We start from the raw sequence: 19,813 nt of genomic DNA, 5'->3' as shown, positions 1-19,813 counted from the left end.
GACACCACCCATCACCAGTGCAACATTCCCACAACCAATGTCCCAAATATCCCTCCTCCCCACCCCGCCCCCACACGTACTCTAGACAGGCTTTCTATTTCCCTCATACATTCTCATTGTTAGAAAAGTTCGCAATGTAATTATTTCTCTAACTAAACTCATCACTCTTTATGGTGAGGTTCATGAAGTGGGCTGTAACTTACAACTTCTTCTCTTTTGCCTCTGAAAATTATTGCAAGAATGTCTCTCATTTTTGTTAAAACAAATAGATGAGTGAGACCATTCTGCATCTTTCTCTCTCTGACTTATTTCACTCAGCATAATAGATTCCATGTACATCCATTTATAGGAAAAATTCATGACTTCAACTCTCCTGACGGCTGCATAATATTCCATTCTATATATGTACCACAGTTTCTTTAGCCATTCATCTGTTGAAGGGCATCTTGGTTGTTTCCAGAGTCTTGCTATGGTAAATAGTGCTGCAATGAATATAGGTCTAAGGAAGGGGTTTTTGTATTGTATTTTTGTGTTCAGCTGGGTCATATGGGAGCTCGATTTCCAGTTTTTGGAGGAATCTCCATATTGCTTTCCATAAAGGTTGAACTAGACAGCATTCCCACCAGCAGTGAATAAGAGTTCCTTTCTCTCCACATCCCTGCCAACACTGCTTGTTCTCATTCTGTGTGATGTGTGCCAATCTCTGGGATGTGAGGTAGTACCTCATCGTTGTTTTGATTTGCATCTCCCTGATGATTAGTGATGTGGAGCATTTTTTCATGTGCCTTTTGGCCATTTGTATTTCTTCTTTGTAAAAATGTCTGTTCATTTTTTCTCCCCATTTTTGATGGGATTAGCATCACCAGGAGTGATTTGCTAAGTGCAGAGCCAGGAGTGCAGAGCCATCCATCTGAGAACACACTCAGGTGGGGTCCCAAAACATAAATACATGAATAAATAAATAAATAAATGTAGCATAAAGATAAAGATTTAAGCATGTCTTTTGGATTTCTGACTTAGGAGCTAGACAGGAAGCCCATAGAGAAAACACAGAAAAGGCAGCTTCTTTGTTTTAATTTATTACTTTTATTAATAAAACATTATTATAAACATTTTATTTTTCTTTTTGTACTTCTTTATGAAGCATATATATATTTTAATCATGTCACAGAATTGTCTATAGTACACCAAGAACTAAATTTTTGCCACAAAAATAAACAATAAACATCAATTATTTTTGTGCAGTTTCATAGAAACTGTTATGCTGGAAACAAAGTAGTTGCCAAGAATGCCAGAGATTAATATAAAGATACCAGGGCCTAAGGAAGAGTGGGCAGTAGGAAACATTCTTGGCAGATCATTACTTCAGATCCGCCAATACTAATTGTGTAAGGATCTATGCTTCAAACTATGTGAAATGTGATATGCATATTAACCAACTGCGTGTTTGCCACACTCTAGTGCACTGCATACTATTCATACTCTGCAAATAAATTGAAACACAAATTAAGTAAATTGCCCAATATCATACTTCTGGGAACTGTGAAAGCCAAGATTTGAACTCAGAGTCTCATTCTCAAAAGTTATGCCTTTAACACTATACTATTTTACCAGACTGACCATCTTAGAAAGAAATCTAATATATGAGTTTACATTGAAATTATTAACTGCTACATATGTGCTAACTATTCTTATGCTTCATATAAAATATGAAGTGGAGGTGGTCACACTGCAATTCTAAAAGCAAGTTCAAATTTTGGACCTTCTTTAGTTCTAGACATGAGTCAGCATTTGGAGGCAGGCAGGCAGGCAGTCTGGAAAGAGTATCCAAAGCCCTCATCAAATTCTCAAAAGATTCTGTGACCCCAAATTGTTAAAGTGATTACTCAGGGCCTTTGCTAGCTACTTTTCAGATGTAAATTCATAAACTTCGGTTATTATACTTTATTCACCTTTATAGTGCTGTCAGGTGCCACACAGAGGTCTCTATTTTAGGGCTGTATAATATAATTATTTTCACTTTGTTTTTTTCTATAAATATTTATTGAATTTCAAAATATATACAGCTTTGATTTCAAGTTCAAGGTCCATCTAGCTCTTGAATTTTTCTTCTATAAGTTATCTCACTAGTTTAGTAAAAAGCCAGGGTGTTAACCTTACCTATGTGATCTTTGAACTAACACAAAATGTTTTTATATAGTGTAATAAATAGGCTCAGTTTACCAAGTGATGCATCCTCTGGTTTCCAAGCATACCCTTGGAAATTTCCAAAGCAGAAAATGGCAGAACATGATGGTGTCGGGAAAGAATGCATTCTATTCTCCCTGAGTGAGCATTAATGCTTCTCACAGCTCTGACGGAGGGAACTCTGAGCCAAGAGATGCAGAGAGCTCTTTCTGCAATTACTTTCTGTTCCACTGCAAGGCAGAACAGAGAGGAACTTCTAAGTTTTCTCAGGGTTTCACCTGTGGGTTATAGTGGTCATTTCTTATATTTGAGTCCAGCCTTAAATTTCAAATCTAGTTTAAAAGGTACAGTTACTTTTCACTTACACTATTGAAAGTGTGTCTCTGCAAAAGTTGAGGAGAGACTGCAAGGCTGACCATGGACCTAGGAGGTCTGTGCTCTGAATCTATTACCAATCACTGGGTGATTTGGAGGTGAAAACTCTCATCTTAAGATTTCCATTTTTTTTTCCTCAGAAAAATTAGGGGGAAAATGGATGGTGCCAGAATCAAACATGTTGTATGAACATTGAGTAGAAATAAAAAGTGATCAGACTTAGACACCAAACCCAAAGTCAACGACAACAGAATCGATACCCAATCTTCAACAAGCTAGACACAGAGGGGACCAGTTATACTAGCAGTTCGGGGAGGGGGGGCAAAGGACGGGGATGTTGGGAACAGGGTTGGAGGGAGGACAACATTGATTCAATGTCACTATGTACCTTAAATATTACTATGAAAGACTTATAATTCATGTTGGTCAATAAAAATCATTAAAAAATATGGACTAGAATTAGTGATATTTAAGTCCTCTTAAATATGAACCTCACTGTATGTATATGTAAATATTATCTGGGATAGTCGTGTAAGGGCAAAGATCCCCAGACTTAACACTGCTAACATGAACTATGAATTTCTAAGTTTCCAAAACTATTCATAGTTTCTATAATTTGCTGGCTCTCAGAACCTACTGCAACCATTTATTAAATGGAAAAGATACAGATTAAATTATTCTTTGTCTCAGAGAGAGAAGAAAGGTTCCAGACTTGAATTTACCCTTGTCTTCAAAATATTATCTTCCTGGTATTAATATGTTATTTAGAAACACATGAACCTCATATTTAGGGAACTTATGGGATTTGCATTAACTGACTGCCCTTGGGTAGAATGCAGTCTGTGCATAAGTTGATTTAGTGGAGTCCAAATACCCCACCTTAAATCACATACATTTCTAGTGTGTGCCGCACATACCATAAACAAGAACAATGTTTTCAGTTACATAACATACTGACTAGAGCTTCAGAACAAAGACTAGGTCTTCTTCGTGGCTTTACTATACAAGCATCCAAGGTTTAGTATTTATTGTGGTTACCACTAAACTCTAGTCTTCATTATTTTTTTTGTTTTTGTTTGTTTGTATTTGTTTTTGTTTTGGGGTTATACCCAGTGATGCTCAGCGGTTACTCCTGGCTATGCATTCAGAAATTGCTCCTGGCTTGGGGACCATATGGGACTCCGGGGGATTGAACCATGGTCCATCCTAGGTTAGCATGTGCAAGGCAAGAGCCCTACAGCTTGTGCTCTGACCCGTAGTCTTCATTATTTATAAACCTCACCTAGGGACTGGGAATTCACCTAGTGGATGAATAACAATTGTCTGTGAGGCCCTGGGTTCAGTCCCCTGTGGGGTGAAAAAAAATTTTTTTTGAGTTCCTTGCTTCTGTTCTAAGGACTAAGTAAAAACTAGGAGACATAATTGAAGTTGTGTTCTTCTTGCAAAATAACTAAACCCAAGTTAGTATATACCATCAAGAAGCAAGAGGAAGTTCTGTGAGAAAAGAGTTCTACTTTATTTTATAAAATAGTGAAGAAATTCATCTCCAAAAGGACAGTGGGTAGGATGCTTGCCTTACATGTGGTTGACCTGGGTTCAATAAATGATCATCAGTCCTCAGGCATTGCCAAATATCAAAAGTGATCCCAAAGCGTCGAGCCAGGAGTGAGCCCCGAGCATCACTAAAAGTGGCCCCAAAGCCCAAAATAAATTCATTAACAAAACAAAATAAAATTAGAGTTGATCCTATTCATGACTTATATTAAAAGTCACAGTTTACTTTCTTTTTTTTTTTTTTTTGGTTTTGGGCCATACCTGGTAATGCCCAGGTCTCACTCCTAGGTCTGCACTCAGGGATTACTATACTTTTTGTTTATCTTTGTTATTGTTTGTTTGTTTGCTTTGAGACCACACCTGGAAGTACTCAAAGGTTACACCTGACTGCAGTCAGAAATTACTCCTGGCAGGCTTCAGGGACCATATGGGGTGCCAAAGATCGAGCCCAGGATTGCTACATTCAAGGCAAAGGCCCTACCCACTACGTTACCTCTCCAGTCCCATCAGGAATCACTTTTATTGGTGGAGGGGATTATATGAGATCCTGTGGTGGTTGGGTAATTATATGGGATTCTAGGGATTGAACTCTGGTCAGCCACATGCCGTCAAGCATGTATTATGACTTCATCCCTAAACTGTTTAAGTAAATTATGTAAAATGTTTTGTATTTCAGAACCCTTATTTTAAACATTGGTGGTAAATATATTTTATATATTTATCAAATATATTACTCAAATATATTTTGTCATTACGTTGGTAGTAACAGCACAATATTATATATATAATTTTATATATACAATTTCACAGATTATATATATATATGTATATATATAATCACTTACTAGCCACATATGGAATACCTTTAGTATTGCAGGCAAACTGGTCAAGTGCTAGAGAGGTCTGAAACACATAGGATCTCTCAATCTAGTCAGTTGTAAGGTTGGTCATAAATACCTAGATAATAGACTACAGGAATCACAGTGATAACGCAATGGTAGGGTGTTTGCTTTGCATGCAGTTAACCTGGGATGTATCCAGAACTGATTCCTAGCATCTCATATGGTCCCCTGAGCCCACCAGGAGCAATATACGAGTGTGCCCCCAAAATAAATAACATAACAAAAAATAAAGAAAGTCATTTCCAAGAAATTGGCATAGAACACAGTAATGAAGTCAAGCTCTGAGCTGACTTCATTTGCTCAGGATAGAGCAAATAGCACATGCAAAGGTGCTTTTTCTGAAGTGTTTGGCAAACAGGCAATATGTCAGAGTTGGGAGTGGACAATAGAAGGAGGGAAGGAGAGGGATGAAAGAGTAGGCAGTCTGCAGGTGAGAAGTGAAATAATATAAAAGCTCTAACTGAAATTTTATCTTCTTAGTATTGTAAGAAATTTTATATAGGATGTGGAGGAAACCAAAAGAACATTGGGCAGAAAAGTAACATGACAAATTTCCAGTCCTCCTGACCTTTGTTTCTATTGTCTTTTGGGTATTATTCACATACTATTTATATATCCTATAAATGAGTATGATTATGCCCCTCTCACTCATTTCACTGAACATGATACTCTCCGTGTTTATTTATGTACAAACACGTTTCATTTTTTATATTTTACGATTTTTTTCCTGATGTATTTTTCCACAGTGTAGATGTACCCTGTTCTCAGACTCAGGTTATTCCCAGATTCAAGTTGTTGTGAATGGTGTGGCAATAAACGTAGGAGTGCAGAAGGCTTTTCTGCATTATGTTTTTTGGGCTTCAAGTGTAGACTCCCAGCGCAATGATTTTGGGTCTAATTAAAGGTGATTTTTAGTGTCTTGAGGAATTTTCATATTGTTGTCCAAAGATGCTGGTCCAGTTGATAGTCCTGCCAGCAGCAAATAAGAATTCCTTTCTCACTGCATCTGCATTAGCACTGGTTGTTCTTGTTCTTTTTAATGTGTGCCAGTCATTGAGAGTGAATCTCTGTTGTTTTGATTTACATCACCCTGATGAGTAATAAATAATATGGAGCAATTGTTCATGTTCCTTTAAGCCATCTGTGTTTCTTCTTTGAGGAAATGTCTGTTCATTTATTCTCTCCATTTTTAAATGGAGTTTAGGTGTTTTTACTTGTTAAGCTTTAGTACCCATTATAAGATAGATGGGTTTGGGCCAATAGTTTTATCATTTAATAGTTTTGTGGGAAGTCAGAATTTTCTGTGAGTACAGAAGCTTCTTAGTTTAATGTACCATATTTTCCTGGGATAAGATGACTGGGTGTATACGATGATCCTTTACTTTTCCTGTTACAATATAGGGTTTGGGATATATTTGCCGTATTAGATTACCTCTCTTAATGCACACCTAATGGAAATTTAAAAACATAAGAGAAAAAGAGTAGAACCCTTAAAGATTAACAGTATATGTTTAATAAAGCTAGACTTTGGAGTTCCAACACTCATTTTACATTTGTCATTTGTAGTAACTGACTTGATCTTTTTTTATTGTGATCTACATTGAGAGCAGGGAGAGGGGGCTCCTCCAACAACAGCTGGCTGGGGTGCAGTGATTAATAGAACAGAGTTAATAGAGTGCTTCCTCAGTGTCCCATAAAAGCTGAACAGAGGACTAAGCACCAGAAAGCTGCATACCAGTGATGACACCTGGTGGCTGGAATGGATGAGGAGCTCAGTAACTCAGCTCCTCTGTGTGCCCTGAAAGATGAATCAGGACAAGCAGAGGACCAAGTGATGATGCCTGGCAGCTGGATGGGATGCGTTGGTAAGGGGGCAATCACTCATTGCTGAAGCTGGAGTAAGTTTCAGTATGCCATATACCAGCGTATAAGACAATCCCCAACTTTTAAGAAGTTTTTCATAGGTTAAAAAGTTGCCTTAGACACAGGAAAATATGGGTAGTCCTATTTGTTTATCTTTGCTTTCACTTGGTAGGCCAGAGGTATTTCACCTTGAAGATGCCTTTGACTTCAATGCCATGGAGTGTTCTGCCTATGGTTTCCTCTATGTTCCTTATGATTTCAGGCCTGACATGAAAGTCTTTAATCTATTTTGATTTTATTTTTGTTCAGAGCATTAAAGAGAGGTCTGAATTCATTGTTTTGAATGTAACTGACCAGTTTTCTCAACACCACTTATTAAAGAGACTTTCCTTGCTCCAAATTGTATTTCCTGCCACTTTATTAAAATTATTTAACCTGAGGATCAGTCTCAGAATATTCAATTTATCTAATAGTCTGTTTTTATTCCAATACCATGCTGTTTTAATTACTACTGTATTATAGTATACTTTGAATTTGGGAGACTCTCCCAGATCTTTTATTTTCCCAAGGATTACTTAACTATTTGTGAACATTTATTGTTTCATATGAAATTCAGGAGTGTTTGATTCACTTTTTTTTAAAAAAAAAAATGTCATGGGTATCCATATGGATTGTATTAAATATGTACAACAATTTGGGAAAAATTGCCATATTTATGATGTTAATACTCCCAATTCATGTGCAGGGTATATGTCTCCATTTCCTTGTGTCCTCTTTTATTACTTAAAGCAGTGTTTTGTAGTTTTCTTTGTATAGGTCTTTCATCTCTTTAAATTGACTCCAAGGAACTTGATTGTCTGAAGCACAATTGTGAATGGGATTATATTTTAATAGCTGTTTCTTCTCTTCATTGTTTGTTTATAAAAAATTCCTGGATATTCATGTATTAATTTTTAGCCCACCACTTTACTGTACAACTACTGTTTTCTAAAAGATTTTTGTAGAGTCTTAAGGGTTTTCTAAGTACAGAATTGTGTCATCCGCAAACAATGAGAGCTTGATTTTTTTTCCTTTGCTCTCTGCATGTCCTTGATATCTTTTTTCTTGCTTAATTGCTATTGTAAGAACTTCCAGTACTATATTAAATAGAAATGGTGAGAGGGGGCAACCTTGTCCTGTGTTAGACCATAGAAGCAAGGATTTTAATTTTTCCCTATTAAATACAATGTTGGGGCCGGAGAGATAGCATGGAAGTAAGGTGTTTTTGCCTTTCATGCAGAAGGACAGTAGTTCAAATCCCAGCATCCCATATGGTCCCCCATGCCTGCCAGGGATGATTTCTGAGCACAGAGCCAGAAGTAACCCCTGAGTACTGCTGGGTGTGACCCAAAAACCAACAACAACAAATACAATGTTTGCCATAGTGTTGTGGTGAATGATTTTGACTATATTGAGGAAAGTTTCTTAAATTCTCATCTTATTGAGAGTTTTTATCATGAATAAGTACTAAACATAATCAAATGCTTTCTCTGCATCTATGGATATTATAATATTATTTTTACTGATAAGGTGTATTATATTGATTGAATTGCATGTGTTACACCATCCTTGTATCTCTGTGATGAATCCAACTTCATAATATTGTATAACCCATATTTTTTATAGTATTGTTATTTAAGAATCATGATAACAAACATGTTCATAATTGGGTTTCAGTCACAAATACAGCCCCTCACTAGTGCAACCTTCCTGCCACCAATGCCCAATTTCCCTCCTCCCCAATCCTTTGCCTGTCTTTGAGACAGGCATTCTATTTCTCTCACTCAATTTCCTTTTTTTTTTAAGTTTTAGTTTTTGGGCCACACATGGTGATGCTCAGGGGTTACTCCTGGCTATGCACTTAGAAATCGCTCCCAGCTTGGGGGGGAACATATGGAACACCGGAGGATCGAATCAGTCTGTCTTAGGCTAGCTCCTGTAAGGCAGATGACTTACTTCTTGTGCCACCACTCTGGCCCCTTATTTTCATGATAGTTGTTGGTGTAGTTATTTCCCTAACTGCACTCACCACTCATAGTAAGATTCATATCATGGGCTGATCTTTCTAGCCCTCATTTCTATGGTCTCGGGGTGTTATTAACATACTGTCTTTTATTTTTCTTAAATCCCACAGATAAGCAAGACTATTCTATGTCTCTCTCCCTGTGACTCATTTCATTCAGCATAATAGTTTCCATGTCCATCCACGTATAGGAAAATTTCTTGACTTCATTTTTGCTGACAGCTGTATAGTATTCCATTGTGTATATGTTCCATAGGTTCTTTAGCCACTCATTTGTTGTCAGAAATCTGGATTGTTTCCAGATTCTGGCTATTATAAATAGAGCTGCAATGAACATAGGCCTGCAGAGGGCATATTTATATTTTGTTTTTGTGTTTCTAGGGTATATCCCTAGGAGTGGTATAGCTGAATCAGATGGGACGTAATTTCCAGTTTTTTGAGCAATATCCATATTGTTTTTCAGAAAGGCTAGACTAGACAGCATTTCACCAGCTGTATATGGGAGTTCCTTTCTCCCTTCTTAATGAATTGTTGAATTCTATTTGCTAGTATTTTGTTGAGAAATTTCGAATCTGTGCATCATTGAAAATGTGCATCAGGACCGGCGAGGTGGCGCTAGGGGTAAGATGTCTGCCTTGCAAGCACTAGCCAAGGAAGATCCCCCAGCATGCCATATGGTCCCTCCAAGCCAGGGGCAATTTCTGAGAGCTTAGCCAGGAGTAACCCCTGAGCATCAAACGGGTGTGGCCCGAAAAACCAAAAAAAAAAAAAAAAAAAAGGAATTAAAAAAATGTGCATCAAGGATATTGGATGAAACTTTTGTTGTTGTTGTTGTTGTTGCTGTGTGTCACTTTAGGTATCAGGGTGATGTTAGTTTTATAGAAACTGGGAGTTTTAAAGTTTCTTAAATTTTCTGAAAGAGCAGAAAAGAATTGGCAGTTTGTCCACTGTAAAGATTTGAAAGAATGTATTGGTGAATTCATTTGAATCTGTGCTTTTGTTTTTGGGAAGCATTTTGATTAATATATCAATTACCTTGATATTAAAGGTTTGTTCAGATATTCCATATTCCAGATATCTTGTTTTAAGCTTGTGAGGTTATAGGAATCCAAGAATTTATCGATTTATGCCAGGTGTTTTTTTATTCATGGCATAAAGATTTTCAAAGTAATTTCTGATTACTCTTTAAATTTCTGTAATATCTGTTGTGACATCATTCCTTTCATTTCTGATTTGGATTATTAAAGTTTGCTCTTTCTCTTTATCTGTGAGACTTGATGATATTTTATCAATCTGATTTTTTTTCCAAAGAACTAACACATGCTTTCATTGTTATTTTGGATAGTTTTATGGACGTTCAGTTAATTAATTTCTGATCTAAGTTTTATTATTTCCTTTCTCCTGTCTGATTTCAGCTCATTTTGCTTGTCATTTTCTAAGTTCTTAAGCTGTTCCATTAAGTTGTTTATGTAGATCCTTTGTTCCTTTCTGATTAATGCTCATAATTCCTCTTAGTACCACTTTTGCTGTGTCCCAGAAATTCTGACAACCTGTTTCTTCATTCTCATTGTTTCCAGGAGACTTTTGATTTACTATTTGATTTCTTTTCTGACCCTCAGGTTGTTCAGAAGTAAACCATTTAATTTCCAGGTGTTACAGTTATTTTTCTGTTTCTGTTTGTAATTCTCTTCTAGTTTCAGTGCATCATAGTTTGAGAAGATAGCTAGTACAATTACTATCCTGTTCATTTTAGAGTTACATTTTGTGGCTCAGCGTGTACTCTATCTTGGAGAATGTCCCATGTGCACTGGAGAAGAATATGTATTTAGCTTTATAGGGATAAAAAAAAGTCTCTATATGCCCTTCTCTTTCATTTTTTTTCCTCAAAGCCAGTATAGAACAGTTGATCTATCAAGAGGTGACACAGCATTGTTGAAGTCTCCAACTACTACTGTGTTGTTACTGATGTATTTCTTAAAGTATATTAATATATATAAGTATTTTGTTGGTCTCTCATTAGTTGCATACATTTTAGGAGTGTACTTCTTGATATGCATATCACTTGATTATTAAGAAATGACACTTTGGCCCCGGAGAGATAGCACAGCGGCGTTTGCCTTGCAAGCAGCCGATCCAGGACCAAAGGTGGTTGGTTCGAATCCCAGTGTCCCATAGAGTCCCCCATGCCTGCCAGGAGCTATTTTTGAGCAGACAGCCAGGAGTAACCCCTGAGCACCGCCGGGTGTGACCCCCCCCCAAAAAAAAAGAAATGATACTGTTTCTTATTACCTTTTTAAGCCTAAAGTCTATGTCATCTGATATTAGAATGGCAATCACAGACTTTTTAAGGGGGTTGTTTACTCGAAGAATTTTCTTAAAACCTTTAATTTTGAATATTTTTGCTCTATTCAAATGTATTTCTTGCAGACAGCAGAACTCTGGATTCAATTATATAATTCATTTTGCCACTGTGTCTCTTAATTGGAGCATTTATTCTATTGATATTGAGATTCTTTTAATGGAGTTATGTACCATTTTGGGAGAAAGCTTTGTTGGATGTGTCTTACTTTAAAGTACCCCCTTTATTTTTTTAAGTTAAATTTGAGTCTGTAAAGTACTGACATTGTTGTTTATCTATGAAGCTGTATATTGTTCCTTCAGTTTTGAATGAGAGTCTGGCTGAATGGATTATTTTTGATAATGTGTTCATTTTATTAAGTTTTTTTTTATCCACCACTGCTTTGGAGTCTGGAGGGTTGCTTGTGATAAATCTGCTGTAAATCTTAAGGAAGCTCCTGTGTATGTAATTTTCTTTTCAGTTTTTCTGATATCAGTAGTCTATCCTTATATGTGATTTTCATCATTGTGATTAGAATGTGCTTTAGATATTTTTGTTTGGGTCTCTTTTATTTGATACTCATTGTGACCAAATGTGGGTGCATGTGCTCTTTAGTCTGGGACCTTCTCAGCAATTGTGTTTTTGACTGTTGCTTCTTTACAGGGGATTTTTTTTTTCCTGACTCTCTGGAATCCAAATTATTTTTATGTTGTTTCTATTGAATTTATCTCAAAGTTCTATTGTCATCTGCTTGGTATATTTGAGGATTTTTTCCATCATCTGTTCATATATTTAGAGACCTTTTTCCCCATCTTTTGTGGTTGTCTGGAATTTTTCTACATTGTCTCTTCAAGCTCATTGATTCTGTCATCAGCAGTAGTTACTCTGAAAATAAGGACTTCCAATGAGTTTTTTATTTTGCTTACTAAGTTTTTCAGTTCTGACATTTGTATCTCTATTTCTCTCTCACTCTCTCTTTCTCTTACTATGTCTCTCTCTCTCTAATTTGATACTGTGATTTGTGCTATTATTAATGGGAAAGGTGACTTGCATGTTGCTTTCTCCCCTTTCAGCAACAAGTTCTCCAGAGCTATCAGTTCCAAATATCATTGTCCTAATAGACCTTTATTTACTCTAACTGCATTCACTTAGGGTCATATTAAAATGAGGAAAATAGGGGCCTGAGCGATAGCACATCAGTAGGGCTTTTGCCTTGCATGTGGCTGACCCTGGATGAACCTTGATTTGATCCCCAGGCATCCAATATGGTCCCCAAAGCCAGGAGCAATCCGGATGTGGCCCAAAAACCAAATAAAAAATAAAATGATTAAAATAATATCATATCTGAATCATGAACTTTGGATATTTTATGGCTTTCTTTTTATTAAAAATTACTTAATTTAAGCACTATGGGTACAAACATCTTTATAGTTAGGCTTCAGTCATAAAATGTACACTCCTTTCTTGCCAGTGCAACTTTCTTGCAGCCATTCCCCTCCTCCCCCAACCCTGACTGTCTTTGAGACAAGTATTCTATTTCTCTCTCTCACTATCATTGCCATAGTAGTTGTTAGTGTATAATTATTTCTCTAACTGTGTGGAGAGAGGAGGGGAAGAGAGAGGATGGGAGGGGACGGGGGGGAGAGGAGAGGGAAGAAGAGGTGTAGAGGGGAGGAGAGGGCACGGTAGAGGAGGGGAGGGAGAAGAGGTGGAGAGGGAGGAGAGAGGAGGGGAGAGGAGGGGAGAAGAGGACTGGAAGGAAGGTGAGAAGGGAGGGGGAAGGGAGAGGAGGGGAGAAATAACCTTATTGTTAGATTTTTTTCCCCATATCCATAAGGGATTAATTTTGTTTCATAAAAATTTAACATGTGGTGTGTTTTATTGTTTGATTTACTTATTTTTGGTTTGGGGACCAAGTCCTATGGTGTACAGGCTTACTCTTAGTCCTGTTTAGAAGATAGCTTCTGGCAGGGGTCAGGATCATATGAGGTGCTGGGGATTGAGCCCAGGCCAACCACATGTAAGGCAAATGATTTACCTCCTATGCTATCTTTCTATCTGGTTCATTTAAATACATATAAAGTATTTCTCAATATATAGTTTTGTGTATATTATACTGAATTTTACCTTGAGTAGTGCAAATAGGTATTAGACAAATACCTCTGGAGTTTTATCAAAGCTGGTTTTATCAATCCTTACTTTAACCCTAACAAATATAACATTAATAAAAACTTATCTTCAGTAGAGCCACCCAAATTAACTCCAAAGCCATTGAATGAGGGAAAATATAAGCTATTATCATTCAGGCTCTCAGATATAAACTCTTAAATTTTTATACCAATGCTTTTAGCATCAATGGGTATAAACTCAGTGGCTCTCAAATATGGCATCTCCATTCTGAGCACCACTGTTTGACCTGTACCAACTTGAATATCGATGGGATAAATCCAGCATCCTCCCCATTGGTCACTAAATTTTTTAAATAAAAAAATAAATAAAAAGGCAATTTATAATTAATATATTTTGAGAGCAATGTTTCATTTTCTTTATCTTGGTTAAATGTCATGTTTAAGAATCACTCTGTGGTTTTACACATCAAATCTTGCTATCAATACAGAGGTTAGAGCTCACCCTCTGAGAGTCAGCACATAAAACACATCAGAGATTGCTTTATGTGATCACATCGGTGAGTGACCAGTCTAGGGATTTCCATGATTCCTCATTGCCAAAAACAGGATGAGCTCTCTCCATATTCATAAAAATGAGAAGCTAGAGAAGCCAATCTAAATTCTTTCTATTGTATAGTAGTCTGTAGCTTACAAAGTACTTTATATACAATAGTAGAATTTCATCTACCTTACTTCTTAAGGAAAATTGGTGGAGGGGTCATTGATTTGGAGTACATCTCTCAACTTCACTTTAGATAGAGACACCCAAAGAAACACTGCTAAGAGGGATGCCCAATGTTTCAATGAGTCTTAGCTATGGACATAACCTATATTCTTGCCACTATTCTAAAATGTTTCTGAAGCCACTCAGTAAACCTGCAAAGTATGTCATATAATTTTCTTTTACTTTGTAAATACAGATGCTCAGAGATGTAAACTTACTTCAAAGGTCATGTAAATCACAACTAACTGAGCTAGGACAAAAACCAGGGCTGTATGACACCTAAGCTTATATTGAGTATCTCTAGGCTGGCTTAGGTCAAAGGTTTTCATAAAATTCAGATATTTATGTGCTAATTGGACAGGATGACTAACAGGTTTCAGTATATGCAAACACAAAACCAACCAGACGAGGGTCATCTAGAGTGTTGGCAAAGGGTGACCATGACCAGGGTAGTAATAAAAAAGAGAACGTGTCCACAAACTGTCATGCTAACTGTGTGACTTAAGAGGGTGACAAATCTCATTTGGCCCTTTCTGCATACAGTGTGGACCTAAATAAAGTCAATCTGCTATAGTATATTTTGTTGACCCTTTTGAAGCCTACAGCTTCCTTTACATAAACTGTAAATTAGACACAAAGTTTTATGATGATAGAGACCAATAGATACCTAATGCAAGGCTGTTGTTGTATCTCCATCTTAGCTTGTGGCTGATAGAGGAGCCAATATTGATGGTGACAATGATAGTAAATACTTTATATATAATAATAATAATAATACAGTCTTACCAAGAATGATTTCATGTAATATAGTATTATATATTTTATATTTCATGTAGTATACACCATTTAATAGACAATATTTTTCTAATTTATGGATTTATAAAGACTGTGACAAGGGAAATCTTGTGACTTGCTCAAGGACACAATCAAAAGTGGCAAAAAAGTCACTCTGCCTGACATCAGAAGTCTAAGCACTTAAGAAGCACGTGTTGTTAAAATCAGATAATAGAAATTCAGTTTTGTGAAGGAAGGGAGTATTGTTTCAAGCGCATCTCCATAACCTACAATACTTCTTACCAGATATTAAATACTCAGTAATGAGATAGGAATGAACAGGGACTCCTGGAAATAGGAATTACAGACTAAACAGTTACTGTCTCACAACAGGTTTTGTTGTTTTTGAGGGGTCTCTGCAATTACTTTAGGAAAGGTAGAGCTGGAGATCTAAACATAATTGCAAAATCCAGGATATATGTGCCTCCAACTTTGTCACAATACTATTTATAGTAGCTGAAGGACTGGAATCAGCCAAAGTGTCAATCAATAGAGGAGTTAATAAAGACAATGTGGTCTATATCACAAGGAATATTTCACAGCTGTTATATTTTTTAAAAGGTGAAACATTCTCATTTGCAACAACATGCTGAACCTAGGTGGCTTATTTGAGAGAAGATAATAAAATAAAAATAATGAATTATGTGTCATAAAAACAAAACCCTAGACTATAAGAACAAATTAAAGGTTACCAAAGGGAAGGGGGAAATAAAGTGAGTAGTTTGGGTATAAAGCGTTAATTGTATGATAAGGGTTGAAAGCCTAGATTTTTTGTTGGCAATAATGTATACCAAATATTGATGTATAATGCTATATGCTTGAAATCTTAGATAAATAAACCTAAAGATCACTGAATAAATTAAGTCATGTATTAATTCAAGAAGTATTTGTTCACTATTCAATAAACACATGTTATATTGAGTTAATGACAGACACTTAATTTAGAGATAAACTGGAAGTTACTGAATTAGTAAGTAAATAACTATTACAAAATTCAGTGTGCCATAAAGAAGACCAAAAAGGTGTTTTAGAGACTGAAAATGCTATAGGAAGGGCTCTAGTATGGTCAGGATTGTCTCAATGAAGTAAAAAAACACTTCAACTGAGATTCTGAAGAGTGCCCACAACATGAGGAGGCATGCAGAGGAAGCTTTTGGAAGAGCTTGATCTGATGAAAGAAGGGGAATCAGCTGATATGTGTCCTCTGAGAAATGGTGGGTGTCTCCTCTCATCACTACAGTATTGCACACAGCTTCTTTCACTCCTCTAACAACTCTGTGTTGGGGCACAAAGCCAATAGCTTTGTGGTCTTGCTTTGGCCTTGGAGGGGACCAGTTTCAGTTGCTAAGAGTGGCCCTTGGAAACAAACCCTGAAGTCTACATTACTACATGGTCTCCACCTAGCCTCTGGCAGATACAGTGGAGAATTTCTCAAATACTCTTCAAAGAACTTTCGTTGCAGCTCAAGACAGGATGTCCCTCCACACAAGAAGAAAGGAACGTCTTCCTTCTGCTTCACTGACCTTCTTGTTATGACAGAGATTCGCAGAGACTTGGACGGAGTAACTCCAAGGTGATCTGGCCAGTGGAATCCTGGTGATGGACACAACTGATGTCATGGAAAAAACAGCGGCATCGATTAGGGCTGACATGGATTCAATCCATTTGCACCCTGTCTTCATTTGTTAACTGGAATGTCCCATGTGAACTTGGAGCAAAAAAGTAAGACAACAACCAGATGGCACTAAAATAAAACCTGGTGTGAGCGGAAGCACCATCCTCTCTTTCCTCATAGGGATAAGTACTTTCTGTCTGGAGTTCGAGATGAATCTTTCGCCTGCTAGAAGCGTCTATTCTGCGCGGAAATCCAATGCCAACTCTCAACCTCCATTAAGGGCTGGCTTCCTCATTGTTCGAAACTCAAATACTTTCTAGATTGTATTAGGCCAAGCGTCCTAGGTATATAATTAACTCCCAGTTCCCTCTGGGCCCATGAGCTCAACTTGTGGAGCTTCACTGAGCAAGACATTTGCTGATGTCTCTCCCGGCGGTGACGCCCACGGAATGAAGACTTTCTTTCCTAGTACGGGAAACCCTGGGCGGATTCCTAGCAAATACAAACAGCCTTTCGAAGGGACTTGAGTGGCTTCGTAAATGAGTGCGGTTGTTTCCTAACAATAACGATCTCATTTTCTTCCCCTGCGGAACTCGCCCTTTGGGGACACGCGGGGGGGGCGGTGTCCGGGGAATGCGGCCTTTGGCCTTTTGGCAGGAGGGCGGGTGGGGCATCCTGGGTTAGATCTTCGGATTGCCCTCGCTCCTCTGCAACTGGGCAGCCACCGGGCTCCTCGCGCCGCCAAAACTCCTTCGCGAGCCAAGCCTGCAGGGGCACCTGCTGTCCGTCCTGCCCGAATCGGGGGCCATGGGCTGGGCAAGGATGGCATTGGTTCAGGGGTTCTGAACGTTCCCGGACTCGTGTCTGCCTAGGACCCAGCGGGCTCGGGTTCGAGGTCGCCTCCCTGTGGGCCCTCGCACGTCCCCTGCCGCGCTCCCCCCTCCCCTTCCCCGCACGGGGGGCCCCGCCCCGAGGCTCCGGCGTCCACTCCCCCGCTCCCCCGAGATCGCTCGCTCGCTCGCTCGCACGAGGGCTCATCCGCGGCCCCCCGCGCGCTGTCCCGGACGGACAAGGGGCGGGCGGGCGGGCGGAGTGGAGGTCGGTCCTCCGCCTCCCTCCGGCCTCGGGTCCGACCGGGGGCACCTGCCCGCGGTCCCCGGGGCGCGGGTGCTGGAGAAGCGGCTCGGGCTCCGCACGCTGGCCCCCACGCCTCCCGCCCACCCACCCACCTGCCCACCTCCACCGGAGCGCGTCGCCCTGCCCTGCCCTGCCCAGTCCTGCCCTTCCCGGCCCCGCCGCGGCCCCGAGCGCCGCAGCCTCGACCTCGGCCACGCCGCGGCCGCTCCGGGGACGAGCCTCGGGCTGTGACGCGGCGGGGAGGAGCCTGCGCCCCACGCCCCGCGCCCCGCGCCCCGCGCCGCCGTCCTCCGTCCTCCTGCCGCAGCCGCAGCCGCCGCCGCCGCCAGTGCGCGAGTGACAGCCGCGGGGACCGCGCGCTCCCTCCCGCTCCGGCCCTCCCTCCATCCCTCCCTCGGGCCGGGCTCCCGCAGCGTCGCGCGAGGCTCCATCTTGCCGCGGTCCTCGCCGGCCGGGGACCTGTTGGCGTCGGCGGCGGCTCGGCATCCCCGGGGCCGGCGCGGGAGCGGTGACACGCGCGGCCTCGCGACCCCGAGCCGCCCTCCCGCCGCCCCGCGTCTCGTCCGGGCGCTCGCGAGCATGGCGCAGCCCCGCCGGCTCGCCCGCGCCCCGCGCCCGTGACCCCGGCCCGGGGGACCATGGATGCGGCACTGCCGCCTGCTGCTGCCCACGCGCGCCCGCCCGCTGTCAATGGAGGACGACGCCGACACCCGCAAGATCAGCGGCAGCTTCCTGCGCGACCACAGCTACGCCACCGAAGGTGGGTCTCGCGCCCGGGGCCGGGCCGGGCGGCGGGGGACGCGCCCCGGACAGCGCACGCGAGGAGCCCCGGGCCCGCCCGTCCCTGCGTCCGGCTCCCGGGGGCGCGCCGCCTCCCAGGGCGCGGCTCGCGTCCCCCGGGGCCCCTCTCGGGCCCACCGAACCCTCGGGGCCCGGCGCCAGGCCGGTCCCCGCTCCCTGGCCAGCGCCGGCCTGGCCCGCACAGGGGCCCGGACCCCGCACGTGGGCGAGCGGGCGAGGCGAGGCGAGAGGAGGCGAGGGGAGGCGAGGGGAGGCAGGCGAGGGCGGCGTGGCTGTCGGTGGCTCGAAGTCCCCAGGAGCCAGGCTGCGGCTGGGCTGGACTTTCTGCTGAATCAACAGCCAGCGGAGAGCGGGAGGGTTCCTTTGGCAGGCTGAGCTTTGCCAAGAGGTGAAATAATCTCTCTCTCTCTCTCTCTCTCTCTCTCTCTCTCTCTCTCTCTCTCTCTCTCTCTCTCTCTCTCTCTCTCTCTCTCTCTCTCTCTCTCTCTCTCTCTCTCTCTCATCTCTCTCTCCATCTCTCTCCCATCTCTCTCTCTCTCATCTCTCTCTCCATCTCTCTCTCTCTCCATCTCTCTCCCTCCATCTCCTCCCTCCATCTCTCTCCCTCCATCTCTCTCTCCATCTCTGTCCCCATCTCTCTGTCTCCATCTCTCTCTTTCTCTCTCTGTCTCCATCTCTCTCCCTCCATCTCTCTCCCCTCTCTCTGTCTCCATCTCTCTCTCTTTCCTCTCTCTCCCTCCATCTCTCTCTCTCTGTCTCCATCTTGCTGTCCTCTGTCTCCATCTCTCTGACTTTCTGTCTCCATCTCTCTCTCTCTCTCTCTCTCTCTCGTCTCTCTCTCTCATCTCTCTCTCTTCTCTCTCTCTCTCTCTCTCTCTCTCTCTCTCTCTACCCTACCCCTCACCCCTAGCTTGTTCTAACATTAGCCTCAGTGCCCTGAATGCTTGGAAAAGTCAATAGGTACAATCTCCTGCCTTTTATGTCTGGATAGAAGGGTTTGCGGTGTTTGGGATTTATTTTTTGGTTTTGCTTACTCTCTGTTTTTCAAAAATACAAAAACTTTTGCTTCAAGGGAAGGGAGTGTGATTGCTTTAATTTTGTAGCTGGAAGCATTTATCCTTACTACTCCGTATATCACCACATTTTAATACCCAGCATGAAAAATATATGTGCAAATGTAGTTTAGGAAAATGTTTGCAATGTGTTTTTCTATAAGGATTCCTTCTTCTAATTCTTGGACAGTAGATGTCCGT

At 41.0% G+C, this 19,813-nt stretch overlaps 1 protein-coding gene across 2 annotated transcripts in view; it reads left to right on the top strand.

The window, feature by feature from the left end:
* Positions 1-19,813, top strand: part of PPP2R2B (protein phosphatase 2 regulatory subunit Bbeta) — a 603,721-nt gene that overhangs the window by 193,792 nt on the left and 390,116 nt on the right. Inside the window, exon 1 of one of the 2 annotated variants that reach the window (XM_049771454.1) lies at positions 18,366-18,519. The exons of the other annotated variant lie outside the window; for it this stretch is intronic. Coding sequence (XP_049627411.1) covers positions 18,402-18,519 — 118 coding nt within the window. The 5' untranslated portion in view covers positions 18,366-18,401. Of the gene's footprint in view, positions 1-18,365; positions 18,520-19,813 lie in introns of those variants that run through there. 2 annotated transcript variants of the gene reach the window in all.

This window comes from Suncus etruscus, chromosome 4 (genome assembly GCF_024139225.1).
Source record: "Suncus etruscus isolate mSunEtr1 chromosome 4, mSunEtr1.pri.cur, whole genome shotgun sequence".
Taxonomy (NCBI): Eukaryota; Metazoa; Chordata; class Mammalia; order Eulipotyphla; family Soricidae; genus Suncus; species Suncus etruscus.
This window is presented reverse-complemented; position numbering and strand designations above follow the sequence as displayed.